Source organism: Python bivittatus, unplaced genomic scaffold, assembly GCF_059951505.1.
Source record: "Python bivittatus isolate LINGU-HERP-01145 unplaced genomic scaffold, Pbiv_v1 ctg000020_np1212, whole genome shotgun sequence".
NCBI lineage: Eukaryota > Metazoa > Chordata > Lepidosauria > Squamata > Pythonidae > Python > Python bivittatus.
Window position 1 is genome coordinate 16310770 of NW_028277030.1, and position 15941 is coordinate 16326710.

General features: G+C 40.2%; 1 protein-coding gene and 1 pseudogene across 1 annotated transcript; one reads left to right on the forward strand and one right to left on the reverse strand.

The window, feature by feature from the left end:
* Nucleotides 1-481: 481 nt before the first annotated feature.
* LOC112542461 (HAUS augmin-like complex subunit 7) lies at nucleotides 482-3008 on the reverse strand (annotated as a pseudogene).
* NPM1 (nucleophosmin 1) lies at nucleotides 2962-14139 on the forward strand. The gene is made up of 11 exons (XM_007441762.4): nucleotides 2962-3169; nucleotides 4093-4172; nucleotides 4600-4719; nucleotides 8125-8218; nucleotides 8349-8446; nucleotides 8754-8824; nucleotides 9417-9474; nucleotides 10979-11077; nucleotides 12329-12448; nucleotides 12895-12969; nucleotides 13830-14139. The coding sequence occupies exons 1-11, from the start codon at nucleotides 3112-3114 to the stop codon at nucleotides 13866-13868; spliced, it is 912 nt and encodes a 303-aa protein (XP_007441824.1). The 5' UTR covers nucleotides 2962-3111; the 3' UTR covers nucleotides 13869-14139.
* Nucleotides 14140-15941: the final 1802 nt, after the last annotated feature.

Genomic DNA, 15941 nt, shown 5'->3' on the forward strand with positions numbered 1-15941 from the left:
TGCTAGCGCCACCTGCTGTTATCCCAATTCCATAGAAGTTCAGTAGGGACAGCACAGATGTATTCCATAGAAATGAAAAAGAAAAAAAAGTTTGTTTTAAGGGTTTGCTATTGGAGTGCAGAGGGCACTCTAAATCAGTCTTGGTTGGCTGGATTCTAAGAAGAGCCATCTGTGTCTTGGTGCTCTAGTGATATAGCAGATTCCAAAAAACATCATAGGAAGATGTCAGCAGGAAGAGAAAGGGCTCTTTTAGAATAAGGACCAAACGGTATGTAATATGCCGGGGTATGGATTTTTCATTGATGTTTGTTTTCTTCCAGATGTTTTTTTGTTTTTATCCTAAGTAGAAGTCTTTATTTAACTTTCAAAAAAGACATTAGAGAAAATATACTTACATCTGAGAAAACGGACAATGTTTGTCAGGCTCTCATTTGCTTCCTAGGACGGGACACTTTTCCTACAATTTGCAGTCCTTCCATGTTCAGGATGCCTGAGAGCCGCTTAGGGTGGCAGGGCTGGCCTTGTATTGCTGCTGTTCTTCAAGCTTCAGTGTGGCTACAGCACTTCCATTCCAGAACACCTTCTGTTCATGCCACCATTTTACTGTCCCCATGATGGATTCTGAGGTTTTTTGCAGCTTCTGCATACAGAGCACCAGACTGTTTGGAAAACGGGGCCACAAGGACTCAGCCTAGGAGCAGGGTGCTCACAGTGCTTCTGCAGCTCATTTGTATATATTTGTTCAAAGGCTGAGAGCAGCTGGCTACAGTCAGAAACAATCAGCTTGAGCTGAGGGGCCAAGAGCCGTGGCTCCAGTGGGGCTCCCCTGCAGGAAGGAACACTGTGCTCTTAGATTTTGCAAGGCTACTGCTGTTTTTTTCAGCTCCTCTGATGCCTCCAACAGAGTTTGCTCATGAGAAGTCATTGAAAGCAAGGCCTTTTCTGCTGTACTTCTTCACCCAAAAGGAGAGGCTTTATATTTGAGCTCCAGGGACGACACTCTGGGTTCTACATTGACTGCAAATTGGAGCTACAGAACACTTGCTTCATGAACTCTTTGCTCTTCCTAGCCATTTCTTGGAAAGAATCCTCTGTGCTGGAATAACTATTGGAGCCCGATACAGAGTCAGATAGCATGAGTTATTCTGAGGCATACTCACAGCCATAACTTGTCCTAGAAAGTGGATCTCTTTCTAAGCACAGGCCTTCCCTTTCATGAGATCCAGGTCGTCAGCATGACCAAGCATCAGATCATATTCCAGTGTTACCATCCCTTTTATCTTTTTTGACTCTTGGTTGAGAGATGAGAACTGCTCTTGAGGAGCTGGGTACATGCTGACACAGATTTATTCCAATATGTCCAAACTATGGCATGAAGGTCTGCATAGCAATTTCTGTATGTCTTCAGCCTCCAATAAGTAAACACCCAGGGCAGCCCAGTTAGCTGTTCATAGAGTGCAACAACACCACAGACCACCATCTTCCTGCATGAGGTGAAAGCAGAGTCTTGAGGGGAGAACTATACTGGGGAAAAGGAGGGGGAGGATAAAACACTTGGCCCTTTCCCCACATCTATCCATTCAAGTCTTTTCCCAAATACCCCTCTGCTTTTCTCCTGTAGACAAACATGCTTTGGACAAAGTTGCATTCTTCCTGAAATACAAAATTTGTATTTTCATTATACACTTAACCATTGGCCTGATTTTTTGGGTTTGCATTACCACACTGAACCACACACTAATTATGTGAGCTAGGTACATGGTGGCTAAAGGTGATTGGGCCATTCAGTGTGTTATATAAATGCAGCCTAAGTTTGCAGTTGGGGGATTTTCTTAGATTTAGAGCTATCTCTAACAGCAGAAATAAGTGTTGGTAAGTGTGCTTTTTTTTTACTTGCTTCGGCTACCTTCCCAGCTGTGGCTCTATACAATGAAAGAACTGTACTGTACTTTACTTACTGTATATATACATTCAGACTCAATTACAAATTACAGCCTTTTATTTTCATACCCCAGGATAGCCTACAAATAACACTGAAATGATTACATCCTTTTCTTCCCTCCTTTAAGACTGTGATTTTATATCCTTATTTGAGACCAAGTTCCTTCTGAAGTCAACAGCAAGTGGATGTACATGGGATTGCATTAATATATATTCCCGATGCTTCATCAAATTTAATTATCTGATATCTGAAAGCATAAAATGCTTTTACATAAGACTGTGACAATCTGATCTAGGATAACTGTTTCATGGATTTAGAGCAGTGTTTCTTAAACATTTTCCTCTCAAGATCCCTTCCCGCTTTTAAAAATTATGGAGGACCCCAAAAGAGCTTTCGTTTATATGGGTTATATTTATTGATATTTACCATATGTATTAAAAATTAAAATTGAAGCGTTTGCTGCTGCTACTGCCTCTCACTATTATTTGATGGAATTTTAACATTGTATTATTTTTCAACACAGGCTAGCAAATAATATTGATTTTGAGGGCCACTGAGAGGGTCTTGGGGCCCCCCAGGAGTCCTAGGGCCACACTTTCAGAAGCATTTATCTAGAGTGTTCTGAATTAATAGGTGGAACAAACACAGGCAGACTGGAAATCCAAGTGACTTTTGCTACTGACGTATGACCCAAACAACAGGGAGACAAGACAAGAAAACCCAATTTTCCCTATATTGTATGGAAATTAAGACTTTCTCAAGGCGCGTAGAGAAGAACGACATACGCCTTGGAATTCCCCCAAAGCTCCAGAATTCCCTCTCCCAGAGCATCGCAATTCGACTTCGAAGAGCGCCTGCGCACACTGACGTAACCAAGCCCCACCCTCTTCCAACCGCATGAGCCACTCTGACCCACGTTGTGAGGCCCCCGCGTAAAATCGCGGCTGCTGAGCCGCCAAAGGTTACCGTCACCTCTCGCGAGATTTGGGGCTTCATATAGGTGGGAGGGAGCAAAAGGCGGGTTCTTTCCCAGAGGTCGTTGCTGTTCCTGCTGCGTCGGCGCCATAGTGCTCGAGCCTTTTTTTTTTCCTTTCTCTCTCCCGAATCTTCGGCGGCCGAAGCGCGTGGAGGAAGCGCTCCGAGGCGCGCGCAGCAGCACCGGCAGCAGCATGGAGGACAGCGATATGGACAACATGGGCTCCCTGCGCCCGCAGACCTTCCTTTTCGGTAATAAATCGGTCGAGCGCCGCTTCTGCAGCGCCCGCCTCCGGCGCTCTCTTCCGCTGCAGGGGCGGCCGGGCGGGAAGGCTGCTCCACTGGGCCTTCGCACGTGGCCGAGGTTTGGCGGGCGGAGGCGGCCGCCTTGGCAGGGAGAAAGCGGCGTGCGGGCCCCGGAGAAATGCTTTATTTTTCGCGGTCCGCCGCCTTGGCTGGACCCCCCTCCAAACCACGGCTGCTGCTTTCCTCGCCACGTGGCCGAGTTAGGCCTCTTTCCTCTCTGGGTCTCCGTCGCGGCGCCTTTCCACTTCAATTTTTAAACGATGCAATTGGTTTTGGTCACGCAACACGCTGAGCCGTGGTTTGCTGGCTGAGTTCGTACGGCGCTCGGGGTCGTACTCTAGCCGAGTGCCCAGCATGTGCGAATCCAGGTACAGTTGGTAGCGGAGCAGTAGGGTTCCTTTTCGATCCAGGAGAAGTAGTCCTTCGCATCAGTCATGTCTCCGACAGGGTCGTTTTAAATTGGTGCCACTTGAAACGGTTGCGCCGATGCCAGTATTATACTGGAGATAGGCAGGGGAAGAAAGATGGATGGCCACGTGCTTCCCTAGGTAGGGCGTGATGCATCTTGCAAACTGTAGATGGCAACGTCGTTTTCGTGGCCTACAGGCAGAATAAAACGACATTCGCTGCTGCTGTTGTACCTGTAAATCCTAAATTGGTGGCTGTACTAAATAAGTCCTGGCATTGCGGTGGAAGATTAGCTGCCCCACGTGTTGCAGCTTTGTCTAGACTGTACACTTGGGAAAACACTTCCGTAGGACATTTTTTATAGGTAAATGTAATAATTACATAAATCTTGTATTTTGATCTGAAGTGGGATTATATTTAAGTTTTTATAATTACATGGTCACAACATATTGCTTCTGCAGGCTGTGAACTGAAGGGAGATAAGCCATATCACTTTAAGGTGAATGATGAAGAAAACGAACATCAACTTTCTCTAAGAACGGTAGGTTTTTTCCTTTTCTTGGGAATTTGAAATCTTGAGTTAAGTACTGAGTGTGCAGATTAAATAAAAGGACACTTCATTTTTCAATTGTGGTGAAGACACTAATTTTAATTGACAGTTGTAGACTACAGCTGCTGTTTGGACATGGTTTATGGTTGTTTAAAATGCTTTTAATCATTAATCACCATCATGCAAGGCATCCTCAGATGTACATAACAAAATCCCCGTTATATGCAGTATACAATGCAGTAATGTTCAGTTGCTGAATATGCAAGCTGGTTATGGTAGCGTGTGCTCAGTTGTTACATTTAATTCTGTCTGGATAGGTAATAAAACAACGGTACATTTTTTAGTACTGATTGCTGTTGGCGGAGGTACTTGGGAGATAAAGAAAACGTCTTCTAAAACATTGTACTTTGCAATGCAGGTTAGTTTAGGAACTGGCGCTAAAGATGAATTACATGTTGTTGAAGCAGAAGCATTGGACTATGAAGGCAACCAGATAAAAGTCACACTGGCATCCTTGAAGATGTCAGTTCAGCCTACGGTAAGAATATTTCTTGTCCAGTAAAATGAGTAGAAAGAATTGCAAGCGTAAATTGCCATTTCTGGCACTGGTTGCACTCTAGCATTATGAGAATTTTGAACTGTTTTAAATACATTGCTTTCTCCACATTATGGGAACTCTGACTGGGTAACAAGAATTGAATTCCAGTGTATGTTTACACTCATGTATTGTTTTTCAATAAAGTTCTAAAAATGCATCTTTATAAATAACATAAGTAATAGATGACATAATAAAAATGCATCTTTATAAATATGTTCCAATTATTTATTGTTTTGGCAGTTGTGGATCCTAGAAGAAAATCCCTTATCTTACCCTTAACTGCCCCATAATCTGATTCTGGCTATTTTGGCTCCAGTAATAGCTTGTTACTGCGACCACTTGTCCCACTGAGGTCACACAGTAGAATGTCTAGGTCAGAGCTTCCACAGAGGAAGGAAGATGGATAGAATTAACCTTGTCCTCTGATTATGTCAGCTGACTTGCTCTACCCTTGGTGGTCTTGGTGTTACTTGCTCTACCCTTGATGGTCTTGGTGTTCTCAACTGGATTCATTATATCAGCACACAGCTGCCAATTATCCTACTTTGGAGGATTATGTGATGTCTGCTGTTCCCCAAATAAGAGGGCAAGAAATGAGATTGGGGGGAGGAAAATCCCCAATTTGTACTTTATAACAAAATAGGCTGCCTTGAAATGCACCCCAGAAGTTATACAAGTAATTACAGGCCTGTGTCTATTTGACTTTTTCCCTCAAAGTTAGTGTGCCCAAAGCATCTGGATTTGTTAAATTGGAAAGTACCTAATGTAACAGGAATACTGTGTTCATTACGCTACTAGTTTATCTAGGCTGTTATTTCTGGAAATGAAGAACATGCTTTTCAGATCTCTGCCTTTGTAAATTGTTCTTAGAAACCCTTCCCATTAGTTACCTTGTATTGATATATTACCATTGTTAGAGTTTGTCCTAATGGGTAATTGTTGAGAACTGATGCTGTTACACAATTTTCCTTTCAAATATCTAACTGGCCCTTTAGTTTTTTGGGTCCTGCTTATAGTCAATCACTCTCTTTAAGCACATGCTGAAAAGATTTTCCCACCTGCTTTGATTAATGTTTCACATGTGACTACAATGCTTATTGTTGCAACCTTTGATAAAGAGATAGGGAATTTATTAAAGAAGAACATGGATGCAACCGTTGGTGGGACTGCTTTCCCTAATTTTTAGCATACTCACCTTTCTCATTCTCTCAAATCATAGCATCTAAGAATAAAAGATCTCTTCCAGATCCCCAATTCTCCACCAGGGCTTTGTTTTAATGACTCTTATAGTTTGCTGGTTGTGAGGCAGGGATTCTCCATACACAGCACAGACTAATTTATTGTCACTCATTTGTTTTTCTTCAGCTAGTCTCCTCATTCCTCTGGAATCTGCTTTTTCTCCCCATTCTCCTTGGAGTGCATACTTGCCTCCAGAGAATACCTTTAGGCATTGTATTGCCTTTGTCTTAAGGAGCTGGTCCTAGCCTTTTTTAGAGGGATCTTTTAAATTTGTCAGGCTGCTCAACTGCCAAGCTTAGCCATAATCCATAGACTCCAACTCCTACAGCAAGAGGTAGTAATTCAGAAATAACTTCAGGTCTTTCCACTATATTTCAGAAATGCTACTTGTGTTACAGTCAAGTCTCTATCAGTAAAGACATTGGATTCCAGTGGTTTGCAGAACGGATAGCTTGGTGTTGGGTGAGAAGCAGGAGGACTTAGGTTTTAGTCCACCCTTGGCCATGGAAATTCCTGTAAGGAAGGGAAGCAATAGTTCAGACACTGTTTTTAGCATGTGTATCTAGCTACAGAAGCCCAGCAGGAGTAGCTTAAAGTGATTTTCTTCAGTAGAGCCCAGGGACAAAAACAGATCCCCCCTCCCCCATATTGGTAAGTATTGATGAGGTATCTCTTTTCTCTAAGGCCCAAGTACATAGCAGAGTTACATATTTGGCAAGCTGCCACCAGTGCTTAACAAACAAAAGCAACATAGTCATGATATTAAGCATAGACTAATATTTAAGCACTCTATATATCAAGCTCAATAAAAGCAGCATAATGCTTTGCAGTTCACAAACCTTGATTGGGAACACCTCTATAAACATGCAGGGTACTCGACAAAAATTTATGTTCGCCTTTGGGTACTAAGATTGTGGCAAAATTATGTCCTTCAAATCATGAATCAGAAGTGACTGATAACTGGTTACCGACATTTCTTTTGATTCTTCCCCAGTTGGTTTTTTTTTTTTTAAAGGCAGACAGCTGTGGGCACTATTCATAAGTTCTGATGAATTGAGATGTGGCATCTGTGTAGTCCAGCAGCATTGCTGTCTGCTTAAATGAGCGCTGCTTCTGCATTTTCTCATTCTGCCAATACTGTGGGGAAGAGCCAGGTTTGGAAAAAGCCAATCTGAAGCAAAAGCTCAAAAAGGCCTTATATTATGACCAACTTATTTTGCTCCAAGTTTGTGATAAAACTTCTGTTTTTTATGTGCTTGGTTTGAATAGTGAAATGCAGATGTTTTGAACACATTTTTGTGTTGTTTATAATGAAAATGTTAGGAAATACATGCAGCTTAAAGGACAGAAGTTTGGGGGCCAGCCTGATCTCAGGGACCATGTTGTTCTAGAGCAGTGTTTCTCAACCGTGGCAGCTTGAAGATGCATGGACTTCAGCTCCCAGAATTCCCTAACATGCTGGCTGGGGAATTCTGGGAGTTGAAGTCCATGCATCTTCAAGCTGCCAAGGTTGAGAAATGCTGTTCTAGAGTAAGGAGGCTGATACTGAGAATGATTTCAGCCCTCTGATTGCTTAGTGGGGGGAGCACTCAGAGCATCCTTCCCTGCTGGGCCATGTAGGATGGGAAGATAATACCTTCAGAAGACATTCCCAGAGGGAACAAGTGTATGGAGGGATTAATAAGTAACTCCCAGCACCTTGAATTGGGCCCAGAAGCCTACTGGCAGCCAGTGAAACTTGTGCAAAACAGGTGTTATTCTGAACTGGTTAGGGCTGCAAGTAGGCAGCTGTATTTTGGGTCCTCTGCAGAGTTTAGGCCTTCAAGGGCAACCCTACTTAAACTGAATTAGTGTGTTTTGTATTTCCTCCCCTTTCTTAGGAAAGAAATTTCCCTTTCTTGAGAGCCCCCCCCCTTTTTTTTGGTCTCCTTGGTTAGCTATCTTAACTTTGAGCAAAGGATCCTTAGTCAGTTGGGTTGCAATTTTTAGCTTTGTTTGGAAATAATAGCTACCTCCTTCAGCCTGTTTTGGTTTGAGTTCCAGTTAATGATGTCTCTGCCTGTCAATTTTTTTCATTTCATTTGTACTTTCTATTTTCCCCTTAAGGTTTCATTAGGTGGCTTTGAAATTACACCTCCTGTAACTCTGAGATTGAAAAGTGGCTCAGGACCTGTTTATGTCAGTGGACAACATCTTGTAGGTATGGAAGTTTATAACACTCTGTGTTTTAATTTGGGTTATTTCCATTCAGCTTGCTAAATAAAATTTAGTTTCAGTTTTGTCTTGATGGTTGGAAAATAATGTCTGGTTTACTCTATCTTCTGTAATAGCTTTAGAGGAAGAACCAGAATCTGAAGATGAAGAGGATAAAGTACAACAAAATATGGCAAAAAGACCTGCAGGTGTGACATTGGCTAAAGTTCCCCAGGTAAGCTTCAGATGGAATGCGCTATTTTCATCTGTACTGCAGGATATTAGGAATACTCCTGTGCTGTAAATTTAGCCACACGAACCCAAATTATTTTAGATTGCAGAAGAAAATTACTGAAGCACTTTGTGAATCAAGCCTGTGAATAAAACTGATGGTTGAACTGCTTCTAGTGGGACATGTAAAAGAAACAGATTAACCGTTTTCCTAATTTGATTGACATCCTTGATAATCTTTACATTGGGAGATGTAAAAAGAATTGAATATGGTACATGTGTTCTCCTAACTTACATTTGTTCTTTCAAAGAAAAAAGCAAGGATGACAGACAAGGGGGATGATGATGAAGATGATGATGACGACGAGGACGATGAAGAAGAGTATGTTACATTTGAAGTAATTTATTGGGTTTAAATAAGTAGCCTGGGTAGGAAATACAATTGAGAAACATTTCTCTAAAGTTGTTAAATCTATTTTGGGTATGTATTTTAGAGACTACATTATTTTTTAAAATAGTGCCTGTATTACATACCTGAACTCTACATTTGGTTAGATAATGTGTGGAAGTATGATTTTATCAGAGAATCTAAATTTTCATATTAAAAACTTAAGAAAAATTTCACATGATTAGGCCTGCTGCTGTCTTCTGTGAAACTTCCATTAGACTGGGATACCACATTCTTCATCAAGATCTGTCTTCCATTAAGTTGCTGTTTTTCTCATCTTGTTCCAACATCTGTTGTGGGGATAGAGGTCAAAAAAATCAAGATGGTGGGCGAAGCCATGAGATCAAAGATGCAACCCCTAATGTGTGTTGCATACACACAAAGAAGGGGGATGGCTGCACTGTGCCTGCCGTTTTGGCTCTTTCCCACCCCCCACCCTGTGCTAGTATAGAATTGGGATTGGGATATCAAGTTTATTAGACTTGACAGGCTTAAAGAATTTACATAAACTGAATTTTGATTGCAGTGATGATGAGGATGAGGACGAAGATGATGATGAGGAAGATAAGATTCCACAGAAAAAGGTAAGTATTTCTACTCCTTAAACTACTTCATAATATCTGACTTTGTAGTGAGAAGTGAAAGTGGACTTAAGGTATATGAATTTAAGGGATTCAAAGGAGATCATTGGAAGCTGCAAATCCAGACAGAATCATGTAGCCCTGTGCTGAATATTTGAATTTCTGCTTTTAAAAACCTATTTAGGATGGGCAGCCTGCATCATTAAAATCTGGAAGTTTTACACATCTTGTTGCTTTTGACCCCAGAATGGAACTCGATAGTCCACGTGCAGAACATTATTTTCCTGTGTTCTCCCCAATATTGTGGATACCAGATGACCCGTTTAGGAGTAGCTGTTTGTCTCCTCTTCCCAGAAAATGCATTTGGTTATTCTGTTTCATGCCTTCTCACATTACATTGCTTATTGAATGATAAGGTGCTGTTTTCAACAGTGAACAGCATATATCTGTTGAATATCAATGTTGACACCATTCAGCTGGCACAGTAGGCTATTTGTTCTATCTTTTCCCTATGTGTTTTAACTATATTTTCTGTGAAGGGAAACTGCACTTGGCTGCACTTAAAGAAGGTAAAAGAATCTCTGAACTGGAAAAAGTTTTTGTGAATTGTAAGATAGAAAGAGGAAGGTGTTTCTCTTATCTTTAAAAGTAAATTTTTGAGCTGAAAAATGAAGAGGATGGCAACTGAGCTGATTCAAATTGCATTGGTTAAGGAAGTATTTGGAATAAATGTAAAAAAATCTGCTTTCAAATTACGAAATTTTATGTAAGGCTAAATTAAAATTTTCCCACATTTGGCTCAATAGTTTAGTGCAGAGTTAAGTTATATAAATGTTCCTGGAGACAGCATCACTAGGTGGAGCTATAGCTTAAAATAACAGCCCGGTTTTCTTAGAAGATAAATAAGAATAGTTCTAAAACAGCAGTTTTTACTGCATATAGATAAATAGATGGTGGAAATAAGTAAACATGTATTCAGAGTCAGACATGGCTTCCATTTTGAGTACACGGCTCTTACAGGTCAATTATTTTTGACTGACTGCAATGTTCTTTCAGACAGTTTTGTATGCTATGCAAATAGATTAACATATGCTCTGTAAACCAAATTGTTTGAGCAGGCTACATTAGAACTAAACTGATTTAAAGCCATGCCCCCCCCCCCCCCCATACCTTTGAGGCAGAAAATGTCTTAAGAGGATGATGCCAGATGAATTTTGCTCAAGACTGGAAAATAAGCATTTAGCCTGCATATGGCATTGTTACTGTTTGGCTGGACTCTGCTGGAACACTGAACTTTGCATTTTCATTTCTATATGAACTTGTAGTTAAGCCTTTGTAGTAGTGGCAGGCTGTAGATTTGGACTTCAGTTTTCATCAGTTCCAGCCAACATGGACAAAAACATGGGTTGTGGAAGTTGTAGACTAAAAATTCTGGCAAGTAATAGTTGGCTTAGTCTTTTTTTTGAGAATATTAAAATGAGGCTATTAACATGTACTCTGCTTTTAGCCTGCCAGAGATTCTTCTGTGAAGAAGACACCAAAATCAAAACAGAATGGAAAAGATTCTAAGTTGGCAACACCAAAGTTGACAGTATCCAAATTGAAAGTGAGTATGCAGATTAATTTTCGTCACTGGCTCACATAAATTTAGAAAATTAGAAGTAGTGCTAATCTACGTTTTTAATATCTGATTAAAATATAATACCTGTGTATTATAGGAATTAAAATTAGAATCTAGAAAATGTATTCTTAAAAACATAGAATGCTCATTCAAGATCTTCTCCCTGTCAATTATCACAAGATAAAAACTAATAGCACTAGTTGTATAGTTGAGAGAAGTACAGATAGACCTCACTTAATGACTGCCCTGTTTAGTGACTGTTCGAAGTTATGACAACGCTGGAAAAGTAACTTTACGATCAGCCATTGGAGCATCCCTGTGGTCATGTGATTGCCATTTGTGTACATCACAGCCAGCTTCCAACAAGCAGAGTCAGTGGAGAAACCGGCAGTAAAATCACAAGTTGTGGTCATGTGATTTCTCGCTTAATGACTGGGTGATTCACTTAACCATGGCTTAACACGGTGACTTGCTTAACAATGAAAGTGATGTCATAAGTCCTGCGCGGTCATGTGATGTTTCACTTAATGACCACATTGCTTAGTGACAGTTGCCAGCCCCACTTGTAGTCATTAAGCCAGGACTACCTGTAAATGAACTGGCTAAAGCAGCACAGACTTCCAAATAAAAGTAGGATGAGGGTGCAAGGCAAAGAGTAGGCTGAATCCTTGTACAATCATCTGCAGTCGAACACTGACACAATCCATCATCCTTGCAGAAGTGGATGGATGAATATCTTCTGTAATGTGGATAGAATAATCACTAAAAATGTGGTGACAAAGACAAATGCTAAATAGTATTGGGTATTATTTATGATGAAACTCTTACTTGTATCTACTAAAGCCGAGTTAAAGATTTAAAAGACATTTTACTAAACAGACATAAAAGAAACATTTACTGGAGGTTTAGAAGCACATACTTGAAATGTCTTTTAAAAAATACATTCCGTTATATAAAACTACTGAAGTTAAGTAAGCCCTGCTTGCTATTATTTGTCCAGACAGCATAATGGCCGAAGATTTTTCCCTTCCTACCTTTTGTCTGCTTGCTTTTCCCTTCCTCATTAATACAAGCTGGGGCTTAGATTTAGCACACCATGATGAAACCTGGGCGTCAGTCATATAATCTCATCAATAGAATACAGTTATGTAACAGGTACTGGGAATTAAATTGTCACTCATCAGATTTTTTGTTTTATTGTTGAGGGATTTTTAACCCTAGTTTGGTATGTTTCAGACTCCAGAATCCCAGAAAGAGAAGGCACCAGAGACTCCTAAAACACCACGGCCTGTAAAATCACCAAAACAATTCTCTATAGAGGAGATAAAAACAAAAATGCAGACAACCATGGAAAAGGTAATTTTATCATACTGAACAGTTGTGGCTACTGTGGTAGAATGTGTTTTTAATGTAGAAAACTTGTGCTTGATTGTAAACCTCCTAGTGGTGGTGAACACATAAATATTGTGCTTATATTATTTTTGCGTTTTCACATTGGAGGGACACCCGCCTCCTCACCTTTTCCTCCATGCATTCTTCCAGGCAAAAGGCATTAGGCATCTTTTGGTGGAAGAAGTAGATTTTTGCTCCTGCCAATTGTAATTTTAGCTTGCAGTCCCCATTTAATATATTTTGCCATGTGAACCGCAGTTCCATGGGTCTTCGTTGACAGTTGCAAGATTTCCCTAGGGCATTTGCATGTGAGTCAGTTGTATCTTAAATTAACTTATTTGTAGCGTGAACTATAGATTTTGTAGTTCATTGTTTTAATGTTGTATTTGTCTCTTTCCTTTATTCAATAGGGAATTAATCTTCCTAAGTTAGAAGCCAAGTTTGCAAATTACATTAAGAGTTGTTACAAGACAGAGGACCCGAAGGTAATGGAATTAATTATATCTTGATAAAATTGCTTAAATTAACAGAATTGTGCTATTTCTTCCGGTTATTGCAATGAAAAACCACCACAAGAGGTTTTTCTGGTGGTGATTATGGAGAATGTTAACATTTTTCTCCATTTAGGGGGTCAGTGAGCTCTTTCAGTAAGCCCTTAGGGCTCTTCAATAACATTTTTGACCAAATAAAGTGTTTTTGCAGTTGAGCGTTGCTGGATGTGCTTGCCTGCTCTTTAATTCCTGTTTCTAGATCAAATCTATTTTATAGCTTTTAAGCTCCCCCCCCCCCCAGTCAAACAGCATGTGAGAGAACATGCTAGGAAGTGGTGATACTAGTGTCAGGAACAAGTTTATTGGGTTAGATCTGTAAATCTAAAATTTCTGAAGCAATGTTTTTCTCCCCCTCAGCAATTCAGACCTGTCAAGGAGAGTTGAGTGAAATTGTAGCTACTTAAAGGAAAATGCTTGAAAGTTTTAGTTAAAATACTGAAGGGCAAGACAGAAGTCAACTGAGTTAATTGCCTGATACACTCCCTTTGCTTTCCTTTACTATGCTTTGTAAGCTGTGAATGGGAAAATACACTGAATAATTTTAAACTTTGTGACCTGATGGAGCATTTGGCAAACTTTTTTCAAAATGAGCACAGACTTGGAATTCCTGCATATGCGTCTGTAGTAAACCTATAACTGGAGAAGTTTTCAATATATTCCGTACCCATGAATATTTTTGAAGGCATTACATCTACTAAATAATATGTGATTATTCACAAGTTTTATGCTGTTGTAAGACTACGAATTTCAGTAGAAGATTCAGATAAAGCTAACTTCCCTGTGTATGTTTCTAGGTGGTTCAAGAGCTCTGGCAATGGAGGCAGTCTTTGTAAGCAAGAAGTTAAATGGCTCCTTTTTAAATTACAGTCCTGTGTGTTTAACCATTAATACCTGACTGAAGCTTTCTCTCCAGAGTCTGATTAATGTCGTCCAGATTGTTTTGGCAAGAATGTGTGGTCCACAATACCTGTTCAGTTTTTAATACTGGGACTCCACCCTTTTCATTTAAAATATGTATGGAATGTTTTGATAATGCATAGTAGTGGTGATCTGGGAACGGAAAGACTAAATGTAAATGTGAAAATAAAAGTTTAGTATTTTAAATAGTTTCACTGCTTTGTTATGGGAAGAGAGCATTCCTGTATGAGTTGCGCTACAGTCATACACACCGGATCACTTACATTTGCCCAAGGACCCATGTTGTGGAATTTCTTGTGGAATGCTTGCTTTTCCACCAACCCATTCATGTAGTATTGCTTTTTGGTATTTCTAATTTCTGCTTTTTTAAAAGCTTTAATGTGAGTTATAACAGTATACGCAACACATATTAAGTCAAATTGTGTTCCTACACATAACTGATCTGAGCTGTCTTTTTCTGCTGGATGTCACTTGGAGGGTGTCTTTCCTTTTTTGTTTTTACTACAATCACCTGTTCCTGGTTTCACATTTGGGATGTGCACAAAGCAGAAAATGTGCGTCGTTCAGTACATGGAACAAATGCACATTCCTCAAAAGTTTGGCTGGAGCATCCCAGGCAGATCATGGTCTTAAGGTGAAATGTGGGATCATTTAGGTTTTCCTGGTTTGGGCTGAGGCAAATCCAGAGGAGCCTTCAGGGCCAAGAAAGGCAAGGTTGGTACACCTTGTCCTTTTCTTCCTCCATCATAACTGCACTGGCTTGGTTGCTGATCTTGCTCTGTTCGCCTGACAGGCCCCTCAGCTGCACCACCCAGCAAGCTTGTGCCACCCCCCCCCCCCCAATGCACTGCCAGCCTTCTCCCTGCTGCCTCATCCCTAGAAGCGCTCTGGCTGACTGAGTTACTCAGCCTCAACTCAGCTTGCCTTTTAGGGTGGTGGTTGTGGGGAGTGATGGGAGCCAGGAACTTGAAGTGCATCACGCCATCTTGTGTGCCTGAATAAAAGAGAGAAAAAGTGCTGGAGCTTGTCTTTCAGATCCATGTGTAGGCAAGTGAATACATGCTTCGAGGTGCGTGTGCCACCTTATACCGAGTTGTGTGATATGTTTTGCACATCTCTGCTTCGTAAGTTTGTGTCTTGGCTGTTTCATGGGCATGTGAGAAAAATACTCAAAATTGGAGATAGGTGCAACAAAACGCTTTAATTGGCATGCACAAACTACAGTGATCACTGGGCCCCTTGCTAAAGAATTGCAGAAGAGCCTGGAGCAAAGCAAGATTGCAGATTATATATGTTTGGTTTATTATGCAATAGAAAGATAAAAGGAATATTGAAATTAGAATATGATCCTTGCACTGGAATGCTTTTGATAAACTACTGGAATGACCTCTCTTCTACTTTTCACACCAGTAGGGTCCTATCCTTTTAGATAATGTCAGCATATATAATAAATACTATTTATTGTATCCATATTCTTTCACACTATTCCATTGACACTAAGAAGGAAACTGGTTGGTTCTCTGTCTCCATTCCAGGGTCACAGCAGTGAACTACAAGCTTTTTCATACTTAAGCTAACAGTATACAATCCATTTCTAAGACACAGAAGTGAACGTATGGATTAGATTTCCACAGACTTATGAAACAATGGATATGTCAGTGTTCATGTTTATTTGGAAGTGAGCACAAACCATTTAAAGGAGGTATATAAGAAAATGGAATCACCTATGCATTTACTGATGCTTGAATATATATATTTTTGCATTTTCTAATGTAGGCTTACTGTACTCAGTATTTTTCAAACCCAGGTATTTCCTAAATGTTCTGTACATGGATTGCTAGTATATAAAACAGCAGACAGGTCTTGCATTTGATCTATTGATATCGCTGATCTTGAAGTAAATTAGATCGATAGAATTTCAATTACAATAGTAAAATCTAATACAAACTAAAAGGAATAGAAAAAAAAAGTGCAAAAGAAGAAAAAAA